Source organism: Rosa rugosa, chromosome 4 (assembly GCF_958449725.1).
Source record: "Rosa rugosa chromosome 4, drRosRugo1.1, whole genome shotgun sequence".
NCBI lineage: Eukaryota > Viridiplantae > Streptophyta > Magnoliopsida > Rosales > Rosaceae > Rosa > Rosa rugosa.
This window is the reverse complement of record NC_084823.1, coordinates 58,036,562-58,057,281: the sequence shown is the minus strand read 5'-3', so window position 1 is coordinate 58,057,281 and position 20,720 is coordinate 58,036,562. Positions and strand designations below refer to the sequence as shown.

Below are 20,720 nucleotides of genomic sequence, written 5' to 3'. Positions count from 1 at the left end.
TTATGTTACTTTGTTGCCATGTGTCAATAAGACTTACAATTCTAACCTTCATGCATGGATAACTAAATCTTAAGTATTTTCTTTAATCCAAACTCTTTTTTGTTCAAATCCTGCTGCTTGCTACTGCACTTGTACTTGTGTTCTGCTACTGCACTCTTCACCGCCTAATCCTGCTACTGCACTCGTCCAATCCTGCTACTGCACTCGCTGCACTCATATGACAGGACCCGCCCCGGATTTCACCCTGAAATCCGAAGAGGCCCTGCGGGGCCCACTTTAGAAGAAATTCTACCAAAAATTTGACAGAACTTCCCCTAAAAATGGACAACCCAAAACCTGTAGAAAAACATCCACACTTCTAAATCATCCATCCTTATTCTCCTGGAGCCACCCTGCTCCCTATATCACAACATCTCACATCTCTCATTTCATAAACAATTCTGAATTTAAGAATATTAATCTCATAGGTTATCAGAGCAATCTAATGTACAGGCGAACAAGAGAATAGAAAGCAAGATAAATGACCGATGCTTTTATAATGCGGAAGCTATGACAGCTATGCCTCAACCCCAACTACGCTCGACCTCAAGCTAAACTGGCCTGCAAACTGGGCATTTAAAACCGAAGGGCCCAGGGGAAAACATTTAAAATCCGTTAGAGTGAGTGGACGAAAAATAAGTAATTTCGAATGAATAAGTAAAACTTAATGCTTTCCCAAGTTATTCTCTAAAATCTCGCATGCAGTAACAATCTTGAAAAATACTTTTAATCATCATCTTTACTGCAATCTTAATCGCGTAGAAATAAAACATCTTGAAATCTCTTAAAATCTCATCCTCAAACCTTATAAAAACATCCTTTTCATGAGGCTCGTTTGATGACTAGAAAGGACTGCTGTCTAGTCATCTCATGCCATCTAGGAGGGACTGCCACCCAGATGACGCATCGGAAGGGACTGCCAACCGGAATAGGAGGCGGTGGATAGAAGGGACTGCCAACTAGCCACAAGTAGTAGACGGGACTACCGACTAACCACAGGTAGTAGACGGGACTGCCGACTAACTACCTCATGTCATCTGGAAGGGACTGCCAACCAGGTGACGCATCGGATGGGACTGCCAACCGGGCTGTAGTCTGGAAGGGACTGCCAACCAGACTAGTACCTAGAAGGGACTGCCAACTAGGTAAGATACGCATGCGCCAAAACTGGCCTCCTTAATAAACTGAATAGCCTCCTCAAGAAACTGAAAATAACCTCAAAATCTCAATAAATCCTCGAAAGCATCCTCGAAAGCATAAAATCAAATACTCTGTAAATCAATAAATGCTTTCGGAAAGAAAACTCAATCTAACTTCAAAGCTGATAAGTACGGAGCTCAAAGCTCAATAAATCTCAATAAATCGATCATGCTCAAATATTTGATGAAACATTCGTACTTGTGAATCCTCATAAAAACCGATATTCGAAATCCAAAATTCTCATAATATTTTCTGAATCAGTCACTTCCCGAAAATCATTCCTCAACTCAATAACTCATGAATGACTATCTCAAAAATGTACTAAAAGCCCTCGGGAAGGAATTTCAATACTAATTTCGTAATTCATAAATAAATCTCGATAAACTAAATCTCATAAAGTCATAAAACTCAATAATTCAAATTATAAATTAAATCTCAATCGGAAAAAATGCTAATATACTGCATGCACAATTAATTTAAAATAAATGTCCACTCACAGTACTATTGAGGCGATCACGCATACAAGTTCTTTCGTCGAGCAATAACTCGGTATATCGCCCTGTACACAATTATAATTCGTGAATAACTATTCAACAATTAAATACGATTCTCAAAATCAAATCCTCATAAATCATCTCTCCACTTCTTCTCTGATTCAACCCAAATTTTACATCTAATACCAATTCGTTATCTTAAAGGTTCCAAGTCAGAACCAAGAGATATCCGACGGTCGGATTCTCGTAAATCGATAATCGAAATCCTAAATTCCCAGAAATTCATAATCAATTAAAAACTTCTCTAATTCCAACCAAATTCACATATTCAACCTCTACCAAAATTATAGGATTTAACTAGCTAATAAAAACATAATATAAATCACTGTTCATACACCGCACTATTCATGCGGTGACACTGTTCATGAGGCGGCCAACTCCTCCTCCGGCCACCAAATTTCAACCACAGCATCATCTCAACATTTCCAATAACTTTCTCAACTGTGACAAAGTCAGAAAATACCTTGAAGTGGCCGAACAATTAAGCAATCCGAAGTATAGTGAAATTTTCCAATTATGCTTTCTTCCTCCACGCTTCAAATCGCTGCAAGAGGTTTGGAGAGCATGAAGAGTGGCTCAAGGCGCTTCTAATGGACCTGGTTTTGTGGCCGAAGGTGACCGGAAATCGGCGTTGACCATTTTGCTACAGTAAAAATGTTGGTTTTGATCTCCACATTTCCGGCCAAATCGCGGTAAACAACTCCCACATGCAGGTTAAGGAGGAGGAGACGAGTCTATCTAGGCCAGCAGCTCGCCATTTGGTGGTCTGGAGGAGGAGATATGCTGGAGGGAAAGAGAGTTGCAGAGGGAAGAGAGTTGCAGAGGAGAGAAAGATAGAAAACCACGGGAGGGAGAAGAGAGAAGGAAAAAGAAAACTTACCCGGCTCAACAGTAAAAAAATTCAAATATATACTTCTTATTATGAACAGTAAATTTCCTATTTCGCTTATAACTTTCGCATACGAACTCCGATTTTTACGTACCACATATGCACGTGCTCGGTTTAACGTTCTCTACAACTTTCATGAAGAACATTTTCTCAAATTTTGATCCAAACAATAAGTCAACTTTTAGGGCCCCCTAAAATGTCGAAACGGAACCAAAAAGTAAATGTAAATGTCGTTTACCCATCAAAAGACTTGTAAACTGGTAAATTCGGGTTCGGGACGTCACATCATACTCGTCTAGTTCTTCTACTGCACTTGTACTCGTGTTCTGCTACTACACTCATCATCGCCTAGTCCTGCTACTGCACTCATCCAATCCTGCTACTGCACTCGCTGCAATCATACTCGTCCAGTTCTGCTACTGCACTTGTACTCGTGTTCTGCAGTAGTTCTGCTACTGCACTCGTCATCGCCTAGTCCTGCTACTGCACTCGTCCAATCCTGCTACTGCACTCGCTGCACTCATACTCGTCCAGTTCTGCTACTGCACTTGTACACGTGTTCTGCTACTGCACTCATCATCGCCTAATCCTGCTACTGCACTCGCCGCACTCATACTCGTCCAGTTCTGCTATTGCACTTGTACTCGTGTTCTGCTACTACACTCGTCATCGCCTAATCCTGCTCTGAATTCGTATTCCACTACCCCATGCTCTGAACTCGTATTCCATGATCTTCCTTGCTTACAACTGATCGCTTCTTTACAATGAAATCTAAAAATTCTTCAATCTTAATTTCTTTATTCTTGCAGGTATCCATGTACTCAGAGAGTAGAGATATTATCTCATCGCAAGTAATCTTATAAACTTCATTAGTATCAGACTTCACTGATTAATAATACAAAACAAGTGGGTGTCGCACCAAAGGGCCCAACCCTAGCTCTTCAAACTTCTCGATATCCCAACATAAAATAAGAAATTAGAGGCAGGATTTAATCGAGAGAGACAAAAAATTTAACCAGGTATATTATTCTTCATTGCCAAGTAGACAGAAAAATCATATAGCATACTCCTCATGATTGCTTCTATTATGACAAGGGCTAATTACTCAAGCCCCCAGAGCAACTAATCATAGGTGAATCCAGAAGACAAACAACACTGGACTCGCGTAATCACAGAAAGTCTAGCTCTCATTCAAGTAGAGAATTATCATCGAAAACCTCATGAGTATTTAGCATTATTTTATAAAACCACCCGAGTATCTATCTACTGTAGTGATGAGCTTCTTTGATTTCCACCATGGTCTAAATTTTTAAACCTTTGAAAGGTACTATTCATCCAAACAGTAAGGTCTATAATTTTTTTCAACTCCAATGGTTTGAGGTCTAAATTATAGACTCTAATATCTTTTAATTTGTATACTTCAAAATCATAAGTGTTTTTAGTTACATACTAATTCAAGTCTACTTAGAATTTATGTTTGAGACAAAAATATAATTTTAATGTTAGGTAAGACTTTCAAGTCCACGTGTCGGTTCATACACAACTCTACAGATTATCGATTAGATTTTTATCTGTATAAAGCTTCATCTTTCTTTGGTGTCCAATTTCTCTTTCTCTTTTTTTTTGGATTGGATACCATTTTGAAATAAGAAACATAAATTAGTATGTAAGTGAAATGAGGAAGAAAAGAAGTAGGGAAGGTGAAGAAAGTGACAAATTATGAGGAGGTGAGTGTGAGATTTGATAGGAAAAAGTTGCTAATTTTGTATAAACAGCCAGCTAGGCCAGCTCTTGCTTTCAAACGTCTAAATAAACGTTTTCTTTATAATTAGACCATCATATAGACTTTAGACACCCAACTTGATTTTTGATATAGACTCAACCCACTATTGGAGATGGATTTTGGATAACAAAAGTCTATAATTTAGATTGATAAGTTTATATTGGAGAAGGCTTTATAAGTTTTAGGCTTCCTTGGTAGCAAAAATTATAAGGTTGACCCAATGAATTTGAAAATGTGAGGCCCAATAATAGAGAAGAAGAGAATATATGGTTATGGACTTATGGTTATAAATCTACATGTCGGGAACCGGAACCAGAAGCAGAAGAAGCAGCAGAGGAAGCTCAATATGTCAGTCTCACTTGTCAATGTTTCTTCGTGTGCACAGCCACTGGTGTGTATATCCGATCTCTCTCCCCTCTTAATCTGATTTTCCAATTTTAATGAATAATTGAAATTTGCGTCACATCACAGTGGAAATCAAAGAAGCTCATAAAACCCTCGGCATTAACAAAGAAGCTGATTCCCAGCAGCACAAGAGTGCGTTTGGGAAACAATCACGGGGTTAAAGCGTTTTTCTCCAATCCTATTGAAGAGCCCATTGTCAGAAAAGCGCTTCAGGTACACCTTAATAAGTCTTCAGCCATTATCTAGTCAATTCATAGCCCTTGTATAATTTGGATTTGTATTACTGAAATCTGAGTTCCCAATTACCTTCCTTCTGTGGATTTTATGCTAAGGGTTGTGTGTAGAAGTATGTGATTAAGGTTTCGTAGTTACCATTATCTGTAGCAAGCTTTGTTGGAAGGCAAATAATTTGTTATAAGAGCCCAAATTTACACCCTATATGGATGACAGACTGGAGCCCCCTTGAGAACCTGAAAGAGTTAGTCAGATGGTTCAAAAAATCCAAGTTTGTGATGTTCTTGCAAATATATCACATTGCAATCCTACCAATACATTGTGGTTTTTCTTACATCTTCCTCAAGTAGACTCCGCTGAATTAAATTCTTTGTATCAGCAGCTTTCATCTAAAAGTAACTCTAGCTCTTGACCATTTGCTTAATAACATATGACTTTTGAAATGAAAATGAAATCCATGAGAATGAGTATTGTTGTATGTAAATGATGCACTATCATTTCCAACGTTCCCTCTGTGCATTGTCCTGTAGGAACCAGTTGCTTTCATGGGAGGGATGTTTGCAGGCCTTCTACGACTTGATTTGAATGATGATCCACTCAAGGAGTGGGTTTCAAGGACTGTGGAAGCCTCAGGGATTACAGAGGAAGAAGTTGATGCTGAAGGATTAAACCCTGAAGAAGAAACCCCGCAACAGATTGAGATTGAATAACATCTTATTTCTCTTTATGTACACAACATCCGGGAACCTATCCCTGGATTATTAAGCATGTAATTATGAGCTGCTGAAATAAGTTCTGCTGACAACTTAAATTTGTATGGAGTTTGTCTCATCGGAAGTATCATTTATTCTTATGCAGTTGTGGCCGGGAGTGCTGTCAACATTCCATGTTACCATCTTAGCTACTTGCATTCTAAACTCAGTGCGGAAAAAAAGAAAAGAAAAAAAAAAAGCAAAATACGGAATATTTGGTTTGAGTACAGGAGGCTAAATGAGGAGTGCTAATAGGACCTGCCTGTTCTCAGTGTGAACAACAAGGCATAAGCTCATGTGATGAGAGGGTTTGGAATATGTAACATGTGCTACCACTCTTTACCATGTCTAATCGAGTGATAGTTTAGAGAGGTTATTGGCATATGCATGACTCTATCTCTCCCACAGCCAAGTTTCGTATTCGGAATGCTCATCTCAATTTCATCTCAATTTATTAGTTTGATTGATTTTATCTGTTGAGATGTGGTGAAGAAAGCTTAGGCCTCGTTTTATTTGCGGAAAGTAAGCATTGAGAAATGAAAATTGTTCATTTCTTGTGTTTGGGATGCAAAAAGAAATTAAATACTTTCCTAAAGCAAACGAAAATTGGGGGAGGGGGGGGGGGAATGTTTCCTCCTTGAAAGGAATCACTATTCTCATTTCTTTCCTTACATTTATTACTCACAACATATTATTTTATTGCATTAATTACAAATTTTTTAACAAATTTCTGGATAACTTTCCTTATATTACCAAACGTTGAAATAGAAAGTTCTTCCGAAATTTTATCTCCTTTCCTTTTTTTTTGAAAATGGGAAAGAGGCCCTCAACTAGGAGCCTCTTCCAAGCACCGAAGTGTATTATTAATAGAATAAGTTGGGAGGAGACATTATGCCTAAACCCCTTGAAGCATTACAATTATCCTCGTAGAGAACATCTCTAATAATAACAGGCGTCTCCTTTACCCAATACTCATCTAGATCACTCCAACTAGTAAGGTGTGCTAACATATTGGCCACACCATTTGCTTCACGATATACATGTCGAAATAGGAAAGAAAATGTTAATGTCTAAAAGTTCGGCGGTAGCTGAACCTTTGTTAACGCTGATCCGATGGGCGGATCGATACTTGTGATGCTCTCAAAGCTTCCGCTACCTGTCAAGTAAAATACAAAGGGCGTCAGAGGGAGACCGCGCTGGGCGGTCTTCAACTCTCCGATGCCTAAGTTAGTCAATGTATTTATGTTGACAAAGTAACAGTAGGTAAGTATTGAATGCGTAATTAATGAGGAGAGAGGAGAGAGGAGAGAACCTTTTATAGGTGAGGAAGAGGAGGTTCTTCTCTTTGTTTTCTATGTGGGACTGAAGTGTTTCAGTTCCCAGCTCTGGGAGCTACTGATGCCATTTTGGCACGGCGCGTGGCGGCGCGTCGGCGGTGATCTGGAGGTGGTCCGACGCTGAGGTTGTAGCCCGCCTGGCGGTGTACCTGTATGTCATTCCTTTGGTTGGAATTAGTACCTTTAGCGGTACAATGAGCGTGGCCCATTATAGCTAATTATGCTTGCAAATGTACATGTATGTACAAGTCCCCCAAGTCCCCAATCAAGGAGGGCAATCTTGGTTGGGGAGTTGTTCGGCGGTTTGAAGCGTTTTCTTCCGCTAGACTTGCAAGAGCATAATTAGCGTCAGTGCGTTGTCAACCATGGATTTTAGTGAGCAAACGCTTTATACCCTTTCGGGTGGGCCCCTGCTAGGCCCCCCTGGGAGTCCCCCACTCCCCGGCCAAGGTAGACCTCCGGATGGTCGGCGGATTGTTTGTTGAGGGGGAGCTGCACGGAGCAGAGGGTGTTGGGTAGCGAGCCCAATCTTTAGTACCCAAGTGACGGGGGTCAATGTGCCTGATCAGGGCCGTCGTAGACTGTTGACAAGTCCCCGTGTCCCGTAGGGACGGTCTGACCGTAACGCCGCGTGGCGGTCCTTGTCAGAGTGAGGCGTGGCCTCGGGATCCGCCGCTGGCGGATATCCCCCCGCTGACTGTAGCAGGAAGCAGCGTCCAGTAGACGTGCCTGGCAGTATTTTATTGAGCGATATTGCGCTGAACAAAGCACGCAGCTTGCAAGATGAAAAGGGGATTCCGCTAGAGGTGTGTAGCGGAAGATTCCCCGCTTGCAGGATGGCAAGGGAGAAGTTCCGCTGGCTGGGTTTCGCTCCGCGGAGACTTCGTCACTTGGAAGATGACAAGGGAGAAGTTCCGCTTGCGGGGTTTCGCTCAGCGGAGACTTCGTCACTTGGGGGATGACAAGGGAGAAGTTCCGCTGGCGGGGTTTCGCTCAGCAGAGACTTCGCCACTGGGAAGACGACAAGGGAGAAGTTCCGCTGGCGGGGTTTCGCTCAGCAGAGACTTCGCCACTGGGAAGACGACAAGGGAGAAGTTCCGCTGGCGGGGTTTCGCTCAGCGGAGACTTCGTCACTTGGAAGATGACAAGGGAGAAGTTCCGCTGGCGGGGTTTCGCTCAGCGGAGGCTTCGGACGGTTGGTGAATTCATCCCAAGTGGTTACTTCCACCAGACGCTTCGTCTGGTGGTGGTTGACACGTGTCCAACCCGTAGAGGGTTAGCGTGTGGAGGCTTGTCTCCTAAGCCTGGCCGTCTTCTCGCCATTAATGCTAGTAATTATGGATTTCGTAACCGAGGCGACGCCTCGGTTAATCAGGAGAGTAAGTGGAGACCTGCGACACGTGTACGGCTGGTGTGTGATGTCGTTTTTGAGCGGACGGCTTAGAACGCGTTGATGTTGACATAAAAGGGGGGGAACTTTAGCGAGATTTGACACTTTGTGAAAACTTCAAACCTGAGTCGTCGTCTTCAAGCCCTGTGCGATTTGCGAAGAGAGTTCCGGGGGACGAAATCTGTTGAGTTATCGGATCTTGGGAACGAGGCCTTTACCGGTGAAGACAAGCGCCTTCAATCACACCAAAGATTTCACCTTTGAGGTTGGTGCTCTGAATCTCATCCCTGTTCCATTGAATTTCTGTGTGTTTGCTTCTGTCGGTTTTTTGGGTTTCTGGATTTTGGGGGGTGTTCTGTTCTTGTTTGGCGTGTTCTGAGTGTGTAAAGTGGGTTTTGGTGTTTTTGACACAGTTGGGATTTCGGAATTTTCTAGATGGTCGAATCTGGGTTAAGTGTTTGGGGGTTGTTTGTTCATGTTTTGGTGTTTTCTGGGTAAACTGTTGCTGATGTTCTTGGCTATAACTGATGTAAGAATAGGCTAGATCTGTGTTTGTGCTAACTGGTGTGGGTTTTAGGGTTTGGGATGCCTAACGTCATAGAGATTTCGAGCAGTGAGGATTCCAGGTCTGACGTGTCGTTCAGCGCGGCGGATAAAATATTTATTGACTCATTGCGTCCGTCTGCCCATGCAGGAAGTAGTTATGGGTCGTGCTCCACGTCCAGAGAGCTCTAGGGCGGGTGAGGCTGCTGCTGCCAAAACTAGGCGCGACGAGCGGTTGGCAAGCAACAGCGCTGCCAGCGGCTCCGCTGAAGGAGAAGAAACGGCGGGGGAGGACGCTGAGTCAGCGTGCTTCCTCCAGGATGGCACCGCCGTTGACGAGGCAGGAGGGCGGATGAATGTTGCCGCCGTCAACCGGGTGAAGCGGATGTTCCGGTTGCCTGGTTCGGTGAAGCTGCGCCCGCCGACAGTGGATGAGAAGGCGTCTATTCTTCCGGAGGGGTTTGCCGCGGTGCACGAGTCTATATTCCGCCAAGGAGTGACACTTCCGTTGGTGTCGAACCTTCAAATCCTGGTGTGCGAATTTGGCCTTGCCTTCGGTCAAATTTGCCCCAACATGTGGCGGTTGATGCTTACGCTAAACTCTCTGTGGCGGTTGTCCGGATGTGAGGGGCCTACTGTGGCGGATGTGCTTCATTTCTACGAGCTGGTCTATGTGAAGCGCCAGGGTTGCAGAGGGCAAGTGAACTTGAGCCGCCGCCAGGGAGCGCCCAAGCTGATCGAGAATCTAAGGGATTCTATGTCCTACTGGCGGGGGACCTTCTGCGTCGCCACATAGGGATGGGAGTATCAGGCTGGGTCGAACGAGGGAGGGCCGACGTTTAGAATTAAGTCGGAGTTTCAACATATCCGAGGTTGTTAACCGGTTTCCGCTAAACGTAGTTGGCGGCTTCTTGTACTTGCTGACTTGTATTTTTACTAACGACTATTGTGTTTGTGCAGCGGGACTGCGGTATAACCTAACGCGCGAAGAAGAGTGTCGCGTAGCACGGATCAGAGGTTGCTAGTGGAATCGCAACCTGCTGGACTTTCGACTTCTGACCGGTTGGGAGCTATTGGTCGACCAGCGGCTAACTCGCTCCGTTGGTAAGAAATCTCCGCCCTACTGTTTTTTTTTTTGTAATAAATAACCCAGGCTGATTGGTTTTTTTTTTTTTTTTAGAAACTCCGCCGGGTAACAAAGCGAGTCGCGACGCTTTTGAAAAAGCAATGGACCGTGCGGAGGTAGATAACTTCCTGGAGACAATGTACGCCGAGGGGCTGGCGGCCCAGAAGACTGTAGTGAACCCCGAGACACTGCCGCTGAGCCAGTCCGAGGTTCCGGTGGTGCTGCCGATGCCGCACCACTCCCATCTTGGTGGCGACGGCCTGCCTGTCGTTCAGGCGGGGGCCTCCGTGGCCGGCGGAAAAAAAGGGGCCGCAACAGCGGCTTCACAAAAGGAGAGTGTACCCGCCAACAGGCGTGGTCCCCATAAAGAGAGAACGGTGCAGCCGGCGGAGAATGTCACCGCGCCAAGGGAGGAGCCGCCGGCGAAGGGATCGAGGGCCGCAGCCGGGAACCCAGGGGTGCTTGAGAGAAAGCGCCGGCAGATTGACTCCCCTGAAGAGGAAGATGAGGATGTGGAGACAATCGGGGTCCGCCAGCAGAAGAAGGCCCGTCAAGCTCCCCCGAAGGCTGTTGTGGTGGAGGGAGAGGCGCCCGCCGCCAGTGACTTGGACTCATTTGCCGCGTATGCGGAGTTTATGACGGATGGTGAGCGGGAGTTCCTCATCCATCTCTGCGAACGGCTAGGGTTCGGCGGCCTAGCGGGGATCTCGCGCCCCACTGCGATTGACCGGTCGCCCTACAGCTCGGCGTTTGGTCAAATATCCGCAGGGCTGCATGACATGTTCGTGGCGGCGTCAAAGCAGCCCCTGGTCGAAGGGGAGCTCAGGGAGGAAATCCATAGTCTCCAGAGGGAGCTGGCGGAGGCGAGGGAGAAGCTGGCGGAGGTGGAACGGCGTCTGGCAAAGGCAGATTGTGACGCCGCGGACGCCCGCGGCAAGCTGACGGTGGCCATCCAGCGGGACTTGGAGAGGAATGAACGCGTCTCCAAGTTGGAGCAGGACATCGCCCTGCTGCAGGAGTGGGTAGCCGCTAAGGATAAAAAGCTCATTATCGTGCAGCGGGAGTCCGCAGCCAGAATAACAGAGGTGAAGCGGCTGGAGGGTCAGGTTGCCCTCCTGAGGGTTGAAGGGAATAACGCCGCGGCCGCCGCTGTTGAGGCATTCAAACAGTCGGCGGAGTACAAGAAGGCCCTGACCGAGTCGGCGAAGGCTGGGGCCCTAGCGAACGTGGAACTGCTGAAGCGGAAGGGCGCTATCGACTTAGCAAAAGCGTCTCAGCCCGATGTGCCGCCGGCTAAGAGTGCCCCGCCGGAGAAAGGTGTCGTACCTGCCCCCGCGAAAGGTGCCTGCTCAAGTAGTGGAGAAAGTGGCGCACGCCAGGCGGAAGGGTCCCAGCAGACTCCTCCTACCCAGTCGGAGGTGTCACGTGCTGGCTTCCTGGCGGCGCACACCCGGGCGGACGGCACAATAGAGACTCCAAGTCCCACAGCCCGAGGGTCTGATCAAACGAGCCGCGCAATCCCGCCGCCGCATGCTGAAACAGAAGATGCCGAGGGCAACCCCTGATGTTGGAATCTATACTATATTTTCTCTTTTTTTTTGTAGCCGCTGAGGCATAACAACTTGTAACAAATATTTCGAAGATTTTGAATTTGCGTTTGTTATGATGTGTTTGTACCGCTAGTACTTTGACTTAGAGTGTTCTTTTGTCAATCAATGAAACATTAAAGGAATTAAGATTGGTCCAAGTGCACCACGTAGCGGACGTGGTCCGCTGATGATTGCTGGCGTTGCCAGTTGCCCTCGGTTCTGGACTTGGGAACAATGGTTTGAATAATTCCTCGTTTCATTGATAGCTGATTGATCAGCGTGTACAAAAGTGGGGTAGTACCCGTTGGGTAGCTTCCCTTAGCTAAATATTGCACAAAAATTTAGCTAAGTTAAGATGCTCCTGGGTAGCGGCATGACTATTTGTAGTAATACCGAAGGTGTTCGGTATGCCAAGGGTAGGTCGACGTGACGCCATCCTTGCCCATTAAGTAGAAGGTGCCTGGGCTAACGACTTCCACAATTTTATATGGACCTTCCCAAGTTGGGCGGAGTTTTGTTGGCGGTGGAATGACTTCCTTCATTACCCAGTCCCCCAATTGGAGGTTCCGGGCCTTGACTCTGGCGTTGTAGAAACGCGATACTCGCTGTTTGTTTTGCAAGTTGTGCAAGTGAGCCTTGTGTCTTTTTTCTTCTAGGAGGTCCCTGTCCAGGTTGATGCCGTCGCTGTTGGTCTCTGGGCAGTAACCTTCGACCCTAGCGGTAGGTTGAGTTACTTCAACAGGTAGGACAGCCTCTGTTCCGAACATCATACAAAAGGGTGTTTCGCCGGTGGCGGAGGTTGGAGTTGTCCGGATGGCCCATAGAACTTCTGGAAGCTTCTCCGCCCACAAACCTTTGGCGTTGTCGAGCTTCTTTTTTAGCAGCTTCTTGATTATCTTGTTTGCTGCTTTGACCTGGCCGTTGGTTTGGGGATGGGCGACAAATGCAAAACTTAATTTGGTGCCCAAGTTGGCGGTAAAGGAGATGAGTTCCTTGTTGTTGAACTGCGTGCCGTTGTCTGTAATGATTGTATGTGGGACACCATAGCGGCAGTAGATGTTCTTCCAGAGGAAGTGAATTACCTTGGCGGTAGTTATTGTCGTCAGTGGCTCCGCCTCTATCCACTTGCTGTTGTAGTCGATGGCAACAATGATGTACTTGAACTGGCCCTTGGCGGTTTGGAACTTTCCCATCAAATCGAGGCCCCACGTGGAGTGAATCCATGGGCCGATGATGATTGACAGCGGTTCTGCCGGTGCATGTGGGAGATCGGCAAACTATTGGCATTTGTGGCAAGACCTCGAAATCCGCCGGGCGTCATCACCAAGTGTGGGCCAGAAGTAGCCCTGTCGCATTGTGCGGTTGGCCAAGGATCTGGCGCCCGAGTGGTTTCCACATTCTCCGCCGTGGATCTCTCCTAGAACAACTTTTCCCTCATCCGGGGTTAGACAGCGGAGGTTGGGATGGGTGAATCCCTGGCGGTAAAGCTTGCCATTCTGGATGTTATAGCGGGTTGCTCTCCGTTTGAGCTGTCTCGCCTGGATCTTATCCTCCGGTAATGTGCCGCTGCGCTTGTATGCAATGATCTCGTCCATCCAGTTGGGACTGACCTCAATGCTAAAGATCTCCGCCAGGGTTTTTGTGATACTTGGTCTGTCAAGGCTTTCCACCCTTGTGTCCGCTGGACTTTGATGTGGTTGGGCGGTTGCCAGTCTCGCCAGTGAATCAGCTTTAGCGTTCTTTTCCCTGGGGATTTGTGTGATGGTGTGAAATTTGAACTTTTTAAGCAACGCTTTGACGTACCCCAAATACGCCGCTAATTGCTGGTCCTTGGCTTGGAAGCTGTCGTTGACCTGGTTAACGACTAATTGAGAGTCGCTGAATATGTTGACGCTGTCAGCACCCGAGTCGATGGCAAGGAGTAGGCCGGCAATGAGTGCTTCGTACTCCGCCATATTGTTTGAAGCTTTGAAGTTGAATTTCAACGCGTATTCCGCGTTCAGTCCCCCGGGTCCTGTTAAGATGACTCCGGCGCCGCTGGCCTTGGCGCTAGCGGAGCCGTCCACTTGCAGGTTCCAATCCGAGTGTGGGGGAGTTGCTTCCTCAGCGTTTACCATTTCTGTTCCGGGCTCTGTGTCGGTACCGGGTTCTGGCTGACGCTCGGTGAGTTCAGCGATGAAGTCCGCCACTGCCTGGCCCTTCATGGCGGTTCTTGGCTTGTAGTCTATGTCGAACTCGCTGAGCTCAATGGCCCACTTGCTGAGGCGCCCCGAGTGTTCAGGGTTCTGCATCACTTGCCTCAGCGGCTGATTGGTTAATACATGGATCGTGTGAGCCTGGAAGTATTGGCGGAGGCGCCTGGCGGCAACGATGAGTGCGAGGGCTAGTTGCTCCAAGGGAGGATACCTTGTTTCTGCTCCGTTCATGCCTCTGCCGGCGTAGAACACTGGGAGCTCGTCCTGGCCCTCCCGCCGGACAATGGCGCAGCTTACCGCCGATACCGAGACCGCTAGGTAGACGAACAGTGTTTCTCCTTGCACAGGGACAGAAAGGAGAGGGACTGCCGCTAGGTATTCCTTCAGGCCCTGGAACGCCGCCTAACACTCTGGGTTCCAGTTGATGACTTTCTTGTGAGTCGTTTTGAGGAGTTTGAAGAATGGGGCACACCTATCATAGAGTCTGGAGATGAATCGAGAAAGGGCGGTTAACTTGCCCTGGGGGCATTGGACGTCCACCTTATACTCGGGGTCCGCCAGGTTAAGGATGGCCTGTACCTTGTCCGGGTTAGCCTCGATGCCTCGCTCACTGACGATGTAACCCAGAAATTTGCTAGCGGTGACCCCAAAGAAACATTTTTCTGGGTTGAGGCGCATACCATAGGCCAGGAGAATGGTTACTATGATCTTGAGGTTTGCCACATGGCCGCTGGCCTTTATGCTCTTAACTAGCATGTCGTCCACGTAGACCTCGATGATTTTTCCCAGATGCTCAGCGAACATGGCGTACATCAACCGCTGATAAGTTGCACCGGCGTTCTTCAGACCGAAAGGCATGACATTGTAGCAGTAGAGGCCTTTGTCGGTGGTGAAGGTGGTGCACTCCTGGTCGCCGGGGTGCATCTTGATCTGATTATATCCGGAGAAAGCGTCCATCATGTTGAGGAGCTCATGTCCAGCGGTTGCATCGACTAGCTGATCGATGCGAGGTAGCGGGAAACTATCCTTTGGGCATGCCTTGTTGAGATTTTTGAAGTCGACACACATCCGCCACTTGCCGCTGGGCTTCTTGACCATTACCAAATTAGAGATCCACTGGGGATAGACGACTTGGCGGATGAATCCAATGCCCTGGAGCTTGGCAACCTCCTCTCCTATTGCCTGATACTTTTCCTCATCAAAGGCCCTCCGCTTCTGCTTGATGGGATAAAAGGAGGGTTTGATGGTCAGCTTATGAGTGATAATTTCCGGAGAGATACCTGGCATGTCCGCGTAGGACCATGCAAAGACGGCGGCGTTATCACGCAGGAATTGAGTGAGCTCTGCCGCCACCTCTGGGTGTAGTTGAGTGCCTATGCGGACTGTCCGCTCAGGGTGCTCGTCCGAGATGCAGACAACTTTCAACGACGTGTCCGAGTTGACCGACTCTTTCTTTACATATTTTTTCTCCTCATCTCTAGGGTCCTCGAAAATATTTGGGGGCGGTGCGTGGTTGCCCACTGTCAGGATCTCATGGCGGCGCGCTGAGCGCGCTATAGTCGTTGAATAGCACTCCCGAGCCAACTGTTGACTTCCTCTCACACAGCCCGTGCCGTTGGGTGTAGGGAATTTCATGAGAAGCATGTATCCGGCAATGATGCACTTGAGCTTGTTAAGCGCTGGTCGTCTAATGATGGCGTTGTACGAACTGAAACAAACGACAATAATGAATTCGGTATGCACCTCCGCCATGCATGGGCTAGTGCCAATAACCAGTCGCATGTAATCCGACCCCAGCGGTTGTGTGACGTCGCCGGAGAAGCTGAGCAGTGGCTCGTGATCCTGGAGTAGTTTCTTGTTCCGCTTGAGATGATCGTAGCAACCGCTGAAGATGACGTTGACAGCGGACCCGCTATCCACCAAAATTCTCCCCACAGAAAATCTGCCAAGAATGGCGTCGACCAAGAATGGGTCGTCATGGGGTAAATGCACTCCGTGCTCCTCCTCCTCTAAGAAGGTAATAGGTTCCCAACCTGATCTTGGGAGTTTGGCGGATCTTTCGTAGCGGATGTTGCAGACTTCCTTTGGGTGATTAGCGCGTGCATAGCGCTTCCTTGCCCTGTGGGACATGCTAGTGATTGGGGCACCGCCGTCGATGGTGTTGATACGGCCCAAAGTCTCAATATTGGCGATCACAGATGGCGGTTGGCGCACCTTAAACTGCTCCAACTTGCCGTCACGGTACAAGGTCTCAATGGCCGTTTTGAGAGCATTGCAGCCGTTGGTATTGTGGCCGCTGTCCTCGTGGTATTTGCACCACTTGCCGGTGTTCCTGGGTTTTCCCGTTTTTGGGTACTTTGGAGGGGGTGGCGGTGGGATCTGATCCTTGCACTGATTGTAGATGTCTTCATAAGAGGCCGTAAGGACCGTGAACACTGCATACCACTGCGAGGACTCCGCTTGCTTGTTGCGGTTATCCTCATGGGTTGGGCGGTTGCCCTTGTTGTAATGCTGGTCCCTCTGCCGCTTGTTCTGGTGGTGGCCCTGCTGCCACTCCCTCTTCTTGTCAGTTGGAGGTGCTGAAGGGGTCTTGTTAGCGGTTTCCTGATGACTGAAGGATGGCTGTGTTGACTTTGTTGGAGTTGCTGGTGGCGGTGGGGTTTCTCTATATGTGAGGAATTCCGCCTGGGCATGGATGACCGCCTCACTCATGACGTGGTCATATGCCGCATTAGGATGATTGTAGTTGAGGTGATAGATGAATGGCCCTTTGAGGAGTCCCTGCTTGAAGGCTGCCAATGCCATTGTTTTGTCTAGGTCACGGCACTGAGACACTGCCGCCCGCCACCTTGTGACGAAGGCCTTCAGTGATTCGTCCGCCCCTTGCTTGACGGCGAACAGCTGACTTGTGTTGTGATGTCCGGCGAACAATAGGATGAACCGAGAGAGGAAGGCGTGTGATAGTGCATGGAATGAGTCAATGGACCCTGGCGAACACTCGAAAAACCAGCTCATCGCCTCACCGTCCAATGTTTCTGTAGAAAGTGATTTTCATTGCCTTTGTTTATACAACTATACAACTTATATAGCAGCAGATATGCTACTGTTACATAGAGAGAATAAAGTGCATTTATAACAAATATAAAACAGATCCTAAACTGATGCTATTACAGTAATTACACAGTAAAACAGAAACGGTAGTCTAGGTTATGGCTTGATTGTAGCCAATGATTTATTCGCTCTAACATCCCCCCTCAAACTTGACGGTCCTGGACGGACAAGTTTGTGAGTAAGAAGAGCATGACGGTGCTTGTGAAGTGGTTTGGTAAGAAGATCAGCTGGCTGATCAATGGATGGTATAAAGCAAACACGATGACTACCAAGAGCCACCTTGTCACGAACATAGTGATAATCAAGTTCAATATGCTTAGTGCGGGCATGGAAAACTGGATTAGAAGCCATATATGTTGCACTAAGGTTATCACAATGAAGTAGAATAGGAAACTGGATTTGTGCACCCAATTCATAAAGTAGGAAGGCTAACCAAGTGGTCTCGGCACTAGCATGAGAAAGAGCCCTGTATTCAGACTCGGCGCTGGAACGAGCAACGGTAGGCTGCTTTTTGGAACACCAAGAGATCAAGTTAGTGCCGAGATAACAAAGATAGGCAGAGGTAGATCGGCGAGAATCAGGACAACCAGCCCAATCAGCATCTGAATAGGCAGCAAGATGAGTAGGTTGACGTTGTGGACGGAAAAACAAGCCATGATCAAGAGTCCCTTTGATGTAGCGTAGAATACGTTTGGCAGCAATCAGATGTGGTGTGCGAGGGTGACTCATGAACTGAGAAATAGAATTCTCTGCAAATGCAATGTCAGGGCGAGTGATTGTCAAATATTGGAGAGAGCCAACAATTTCTCAAAATGTTGTAGGATTGGCAAGAGAGTCTCCTTCGTTGGCATTAAGGATGGCCTTGGCAGACATGGGTGTGCTAACCGGTTGACTAAGCAGCATATCATGCTTCACAAGTAGATCATGAGCATACTTGAGCTGGCTGATGTGAAGTCCATGATTGTGAGAGGAGACCTGTAAACCAAGGAAGTAATGCAGAGGACCAAGGTCCTTAATATCAAAGCCACGACCCAATGCATCAATAAATCCTTGGAGAAGATGATTGTCACTACCCGTAACCACAATGTCATCAACATACAACAAAAAATAAATAGTTTGCACCCCATGACGAAAAATGAATAGAGAAGAGTCTGCCAAACTTTGAACAAAACCAACCGACAAAAGGAAAGACCTCATGCGGTGAAACCAAGCACGGGGAGCTTGCTTGAGACCGTACACTGCCTTGTTGAGTTTGCAAACGTGAGATGGCCGGGATGGATCAATGAACCCTGGTGGTTGAGTCATATATACATCCTCCTTGAGAAAACCATGGAGAAATGCATTCTTGATGTCTAATTGACGAAGTGACCAGCCTCTAGATACAGCAAGACAAAGCACAAGTCGAATAGTGGCAGGTTTAATAACAGGACTGAAGGTTTCTTCATAATCAATACCTTGTTGTTGATGAAATCTTTTAGCCACAATACGGGCTTTGTGACGTTCTACTGTGCCATCTGGATTGTGCTTCACTCGGAACACCCATTTGCAGCCAACCGTATTCTATGATGGAGATGAAGGAACTAGGGTCCAAGTGTTGTTTTTCAACAGAGTGAAGCACCTAGGCTGATACCATGTAGAAAGTGATTTTCATTGCCTTTGTTTATACAACTATACAACTTATATAGCAGCAGATATGCTACTGTTACATAGAGAGAATAAAGTGCATTTATAACAAATATAAAACAGATCCTAAACTGATGCTATTACAGTAATTACACAGTAAAACAGAAACGGTAGTCTAGGTTATGGCTTGATTGTAGCCAATGATTTATTCGCTCTAACAGTTTCGCTGAACAAGTGGCACATGGTGGCGTCGTCAAATCCCTTGTTGTTGGTGACTTTCTTGAAGGTGTCCATGTGGACGAAGGGATCAGACATTCCGCCGTAATGTGACATCTTTGGGGTTTTTGCATATGCTGGTCTGATAGCTTGCATAATCGCAGCGGTGAAGGGCCCAGGTCTGGAAGCGAAAAGTGGATTCTGAGTTGGCGCTGGGGCGCCCGACTCCGCCCGGATCAACCTCTGCTCCAGTTGTTGCATCATTTCCAATATCTGGGCGGTTGCATCGCCGGCGAAATCAGCCTGAATATTCCGCTGGACCTGGCGCAGGCGGATTGCCTTCAGTCCTCGCCCTAGCTTCCGAGCGGTTGGTGTGCGGCAGTGATTCCGCCTCCTGCTCTAACATTAGTTGGGGGATGGGTGGTGGTCCCATCCCCAATAACTCAGGTGGGTCCAGCGGTACCTGCATCTGTATGACTGGCCCTGGTACCAATGTGCCAGTGTCGGGTCGACTACGCCTGGTGCTACGTGACTGTTCGCTTTGCGCTGGATTGGCGGTAGCTTCCAGCGTCCTCTTCAGTTCATCAAAACGTGACATCAGCGTAGCCAACTGTCTTTGGGCCTCAGCCTTCTCCTTGTGCTCCTCCTCACGTTCTCTGTTTGCCTTATGAAGATCCGCCAGTGCTAGCTCGTACATAGTGATGAGATCTTGGCCCGGCGGGCGGCTGCTGCTTGGATTTGCCTCAACGCCGGGGTTGGCCGGGGTTGTGAACAGTGCGCGGTTAACGCCTACCGCTGGGTCGGAGGGTTGGGGGATGGCGGAATGGTCTGCCTGCTCTTCAGCGTTTCCCCCGCTACCGTTAGTCATGGTGATTGTGGTGGGATGACCTTTTGTTCAAGGGTTCCCACAGACGGCACCAATGTTAATGTCTAAAAGTTCGGCGGTAGCTGAACCTTTGTTAACGCTGATCCGATGGGCGGATCGATACTTGTGATGCTCTCAAAGCTTCCTCTACCTGTCAAGTAAAATACAAAGGGCGTCAGAGGGAAACCGCGCTGGGCGGTCTTCAAATCTCCGATGCCTAAGTTAGTCAATGTATTTATGTTGACAAAGTAACAGTAGGTAAGTATTGAATGCGTAATTAATGAGAAGAGAGGAGAGAACCTTTTATAGGTGAGGAAGAGGAGGTTCTTCTCTTTGTTTTCGATGTGGGACTGAAGTGTTTCAGTTCCTAGCTCTGGGAGCTACTGATGCCATTTTGGCACGGCGCGTGGCGGCGCGTCGGCGGTGATCTGGGGGTGGTCCGACGCTGAGGTTGTAGCCCGCCTGGCGGTGTACCTGTATGTCATTCCTTTGGTTGGAATTAGTGCCTTTAGCGGTACAATGAGCGTGTCCCATTATAGCTAATTATGCTTGCAAATGTACATGTATGTACAGAAAGAAAAGAATTAGCATACCTTTTACAATCCTCCACAATTCGACCAATCTCTGATAAGCCCTCCATCTCCCCCTCAAGGGCATTAACAAGCATAGCACAGTCTGACTCCACCTCTATATCATTTCATCCTTGATGTACTGCAATCAACAAGCCGGCACGAAGAGCTTCTGCTTCCGCCTGTATAGCTGACTGTACAAAAGGGAGAGGTCTTGCCAACGCTGCCATGCAGTCACCATTTTCATTTCGGACAACAACATCAATACCTCCCCGACCAATTTCCTGTCTAAAACCTGAT

At 47.4% G+C, this 20,720-nt stretch overlaps 1 protein-coding gene and 1 long non-coding RNA gene across 2 annotated transcripts; one reads left to right on the top strand and one right to left on the bottom strand.

The window, feature by feature from the left end:
* Positions 1-356: 356 nt before the first annotated feature.
* Positions 357-2,668, bottom strand: LOC133706568 (uncharacterized). The gene is made up of 3 exons (XR_009844606.1): positions 2,257-2,668; positions 1,737-1,798; positions 357-607 (listed from the first exon to the last, which is right to left on the bottom strand). It is a non-coding gene; the product is annotated as an uncharacterized LOC133706568 (long non-coding RNA).
* Positions 2,669-4,696: 2,028 nt separating this feature from the next.
* LOC133745507 (uncharacterized) lies at positions 4,697-5,989 on the top strand. Its single transcript, XM_062173592.1, has 3 exons — positions 4,697-4,856; positions 4,937-5,083; positions 5,635-5,989. The coding sequence occupies exons 1-3, from the start codon at positions 4,746-4,748 to the stop codon at positions 5,812-5,814; spliced, it is 438 nt and encodes a 145-aa protein (XP_062029576.1). The 5' UTR covers positions 4,697-4,745; the 3' UTR covers positions 5,815-5,989.
* Positions 5,990-20,720: the final 14,731 nt, after the last annotated feature.

Bases quoted from the DNA above. Each gene is read 5' to 3' on its own strand.
- LOC133745507 (XM_062173592.1), top strand. From the start codon at position 4,746: ATGGTTATAAATCTACATGTCGGGAACCGGAACCAGAAGCAGAAGAAG. The intron at 4,857-4,936 runs GTGTGTATATCC...GTCACATCACAG, and splicing joins CTTCGTGTGCACAGCCACTG to TGGAAATCAAAGAAGCTCAT. The intron at 5,084-5,634 runs GTACACCTTAAT...ATTGTCCTGTAG, and splicing joins TTGTCAGAAAAGCGCTTCAG to GAACCAGTTGCTTTCATGGG.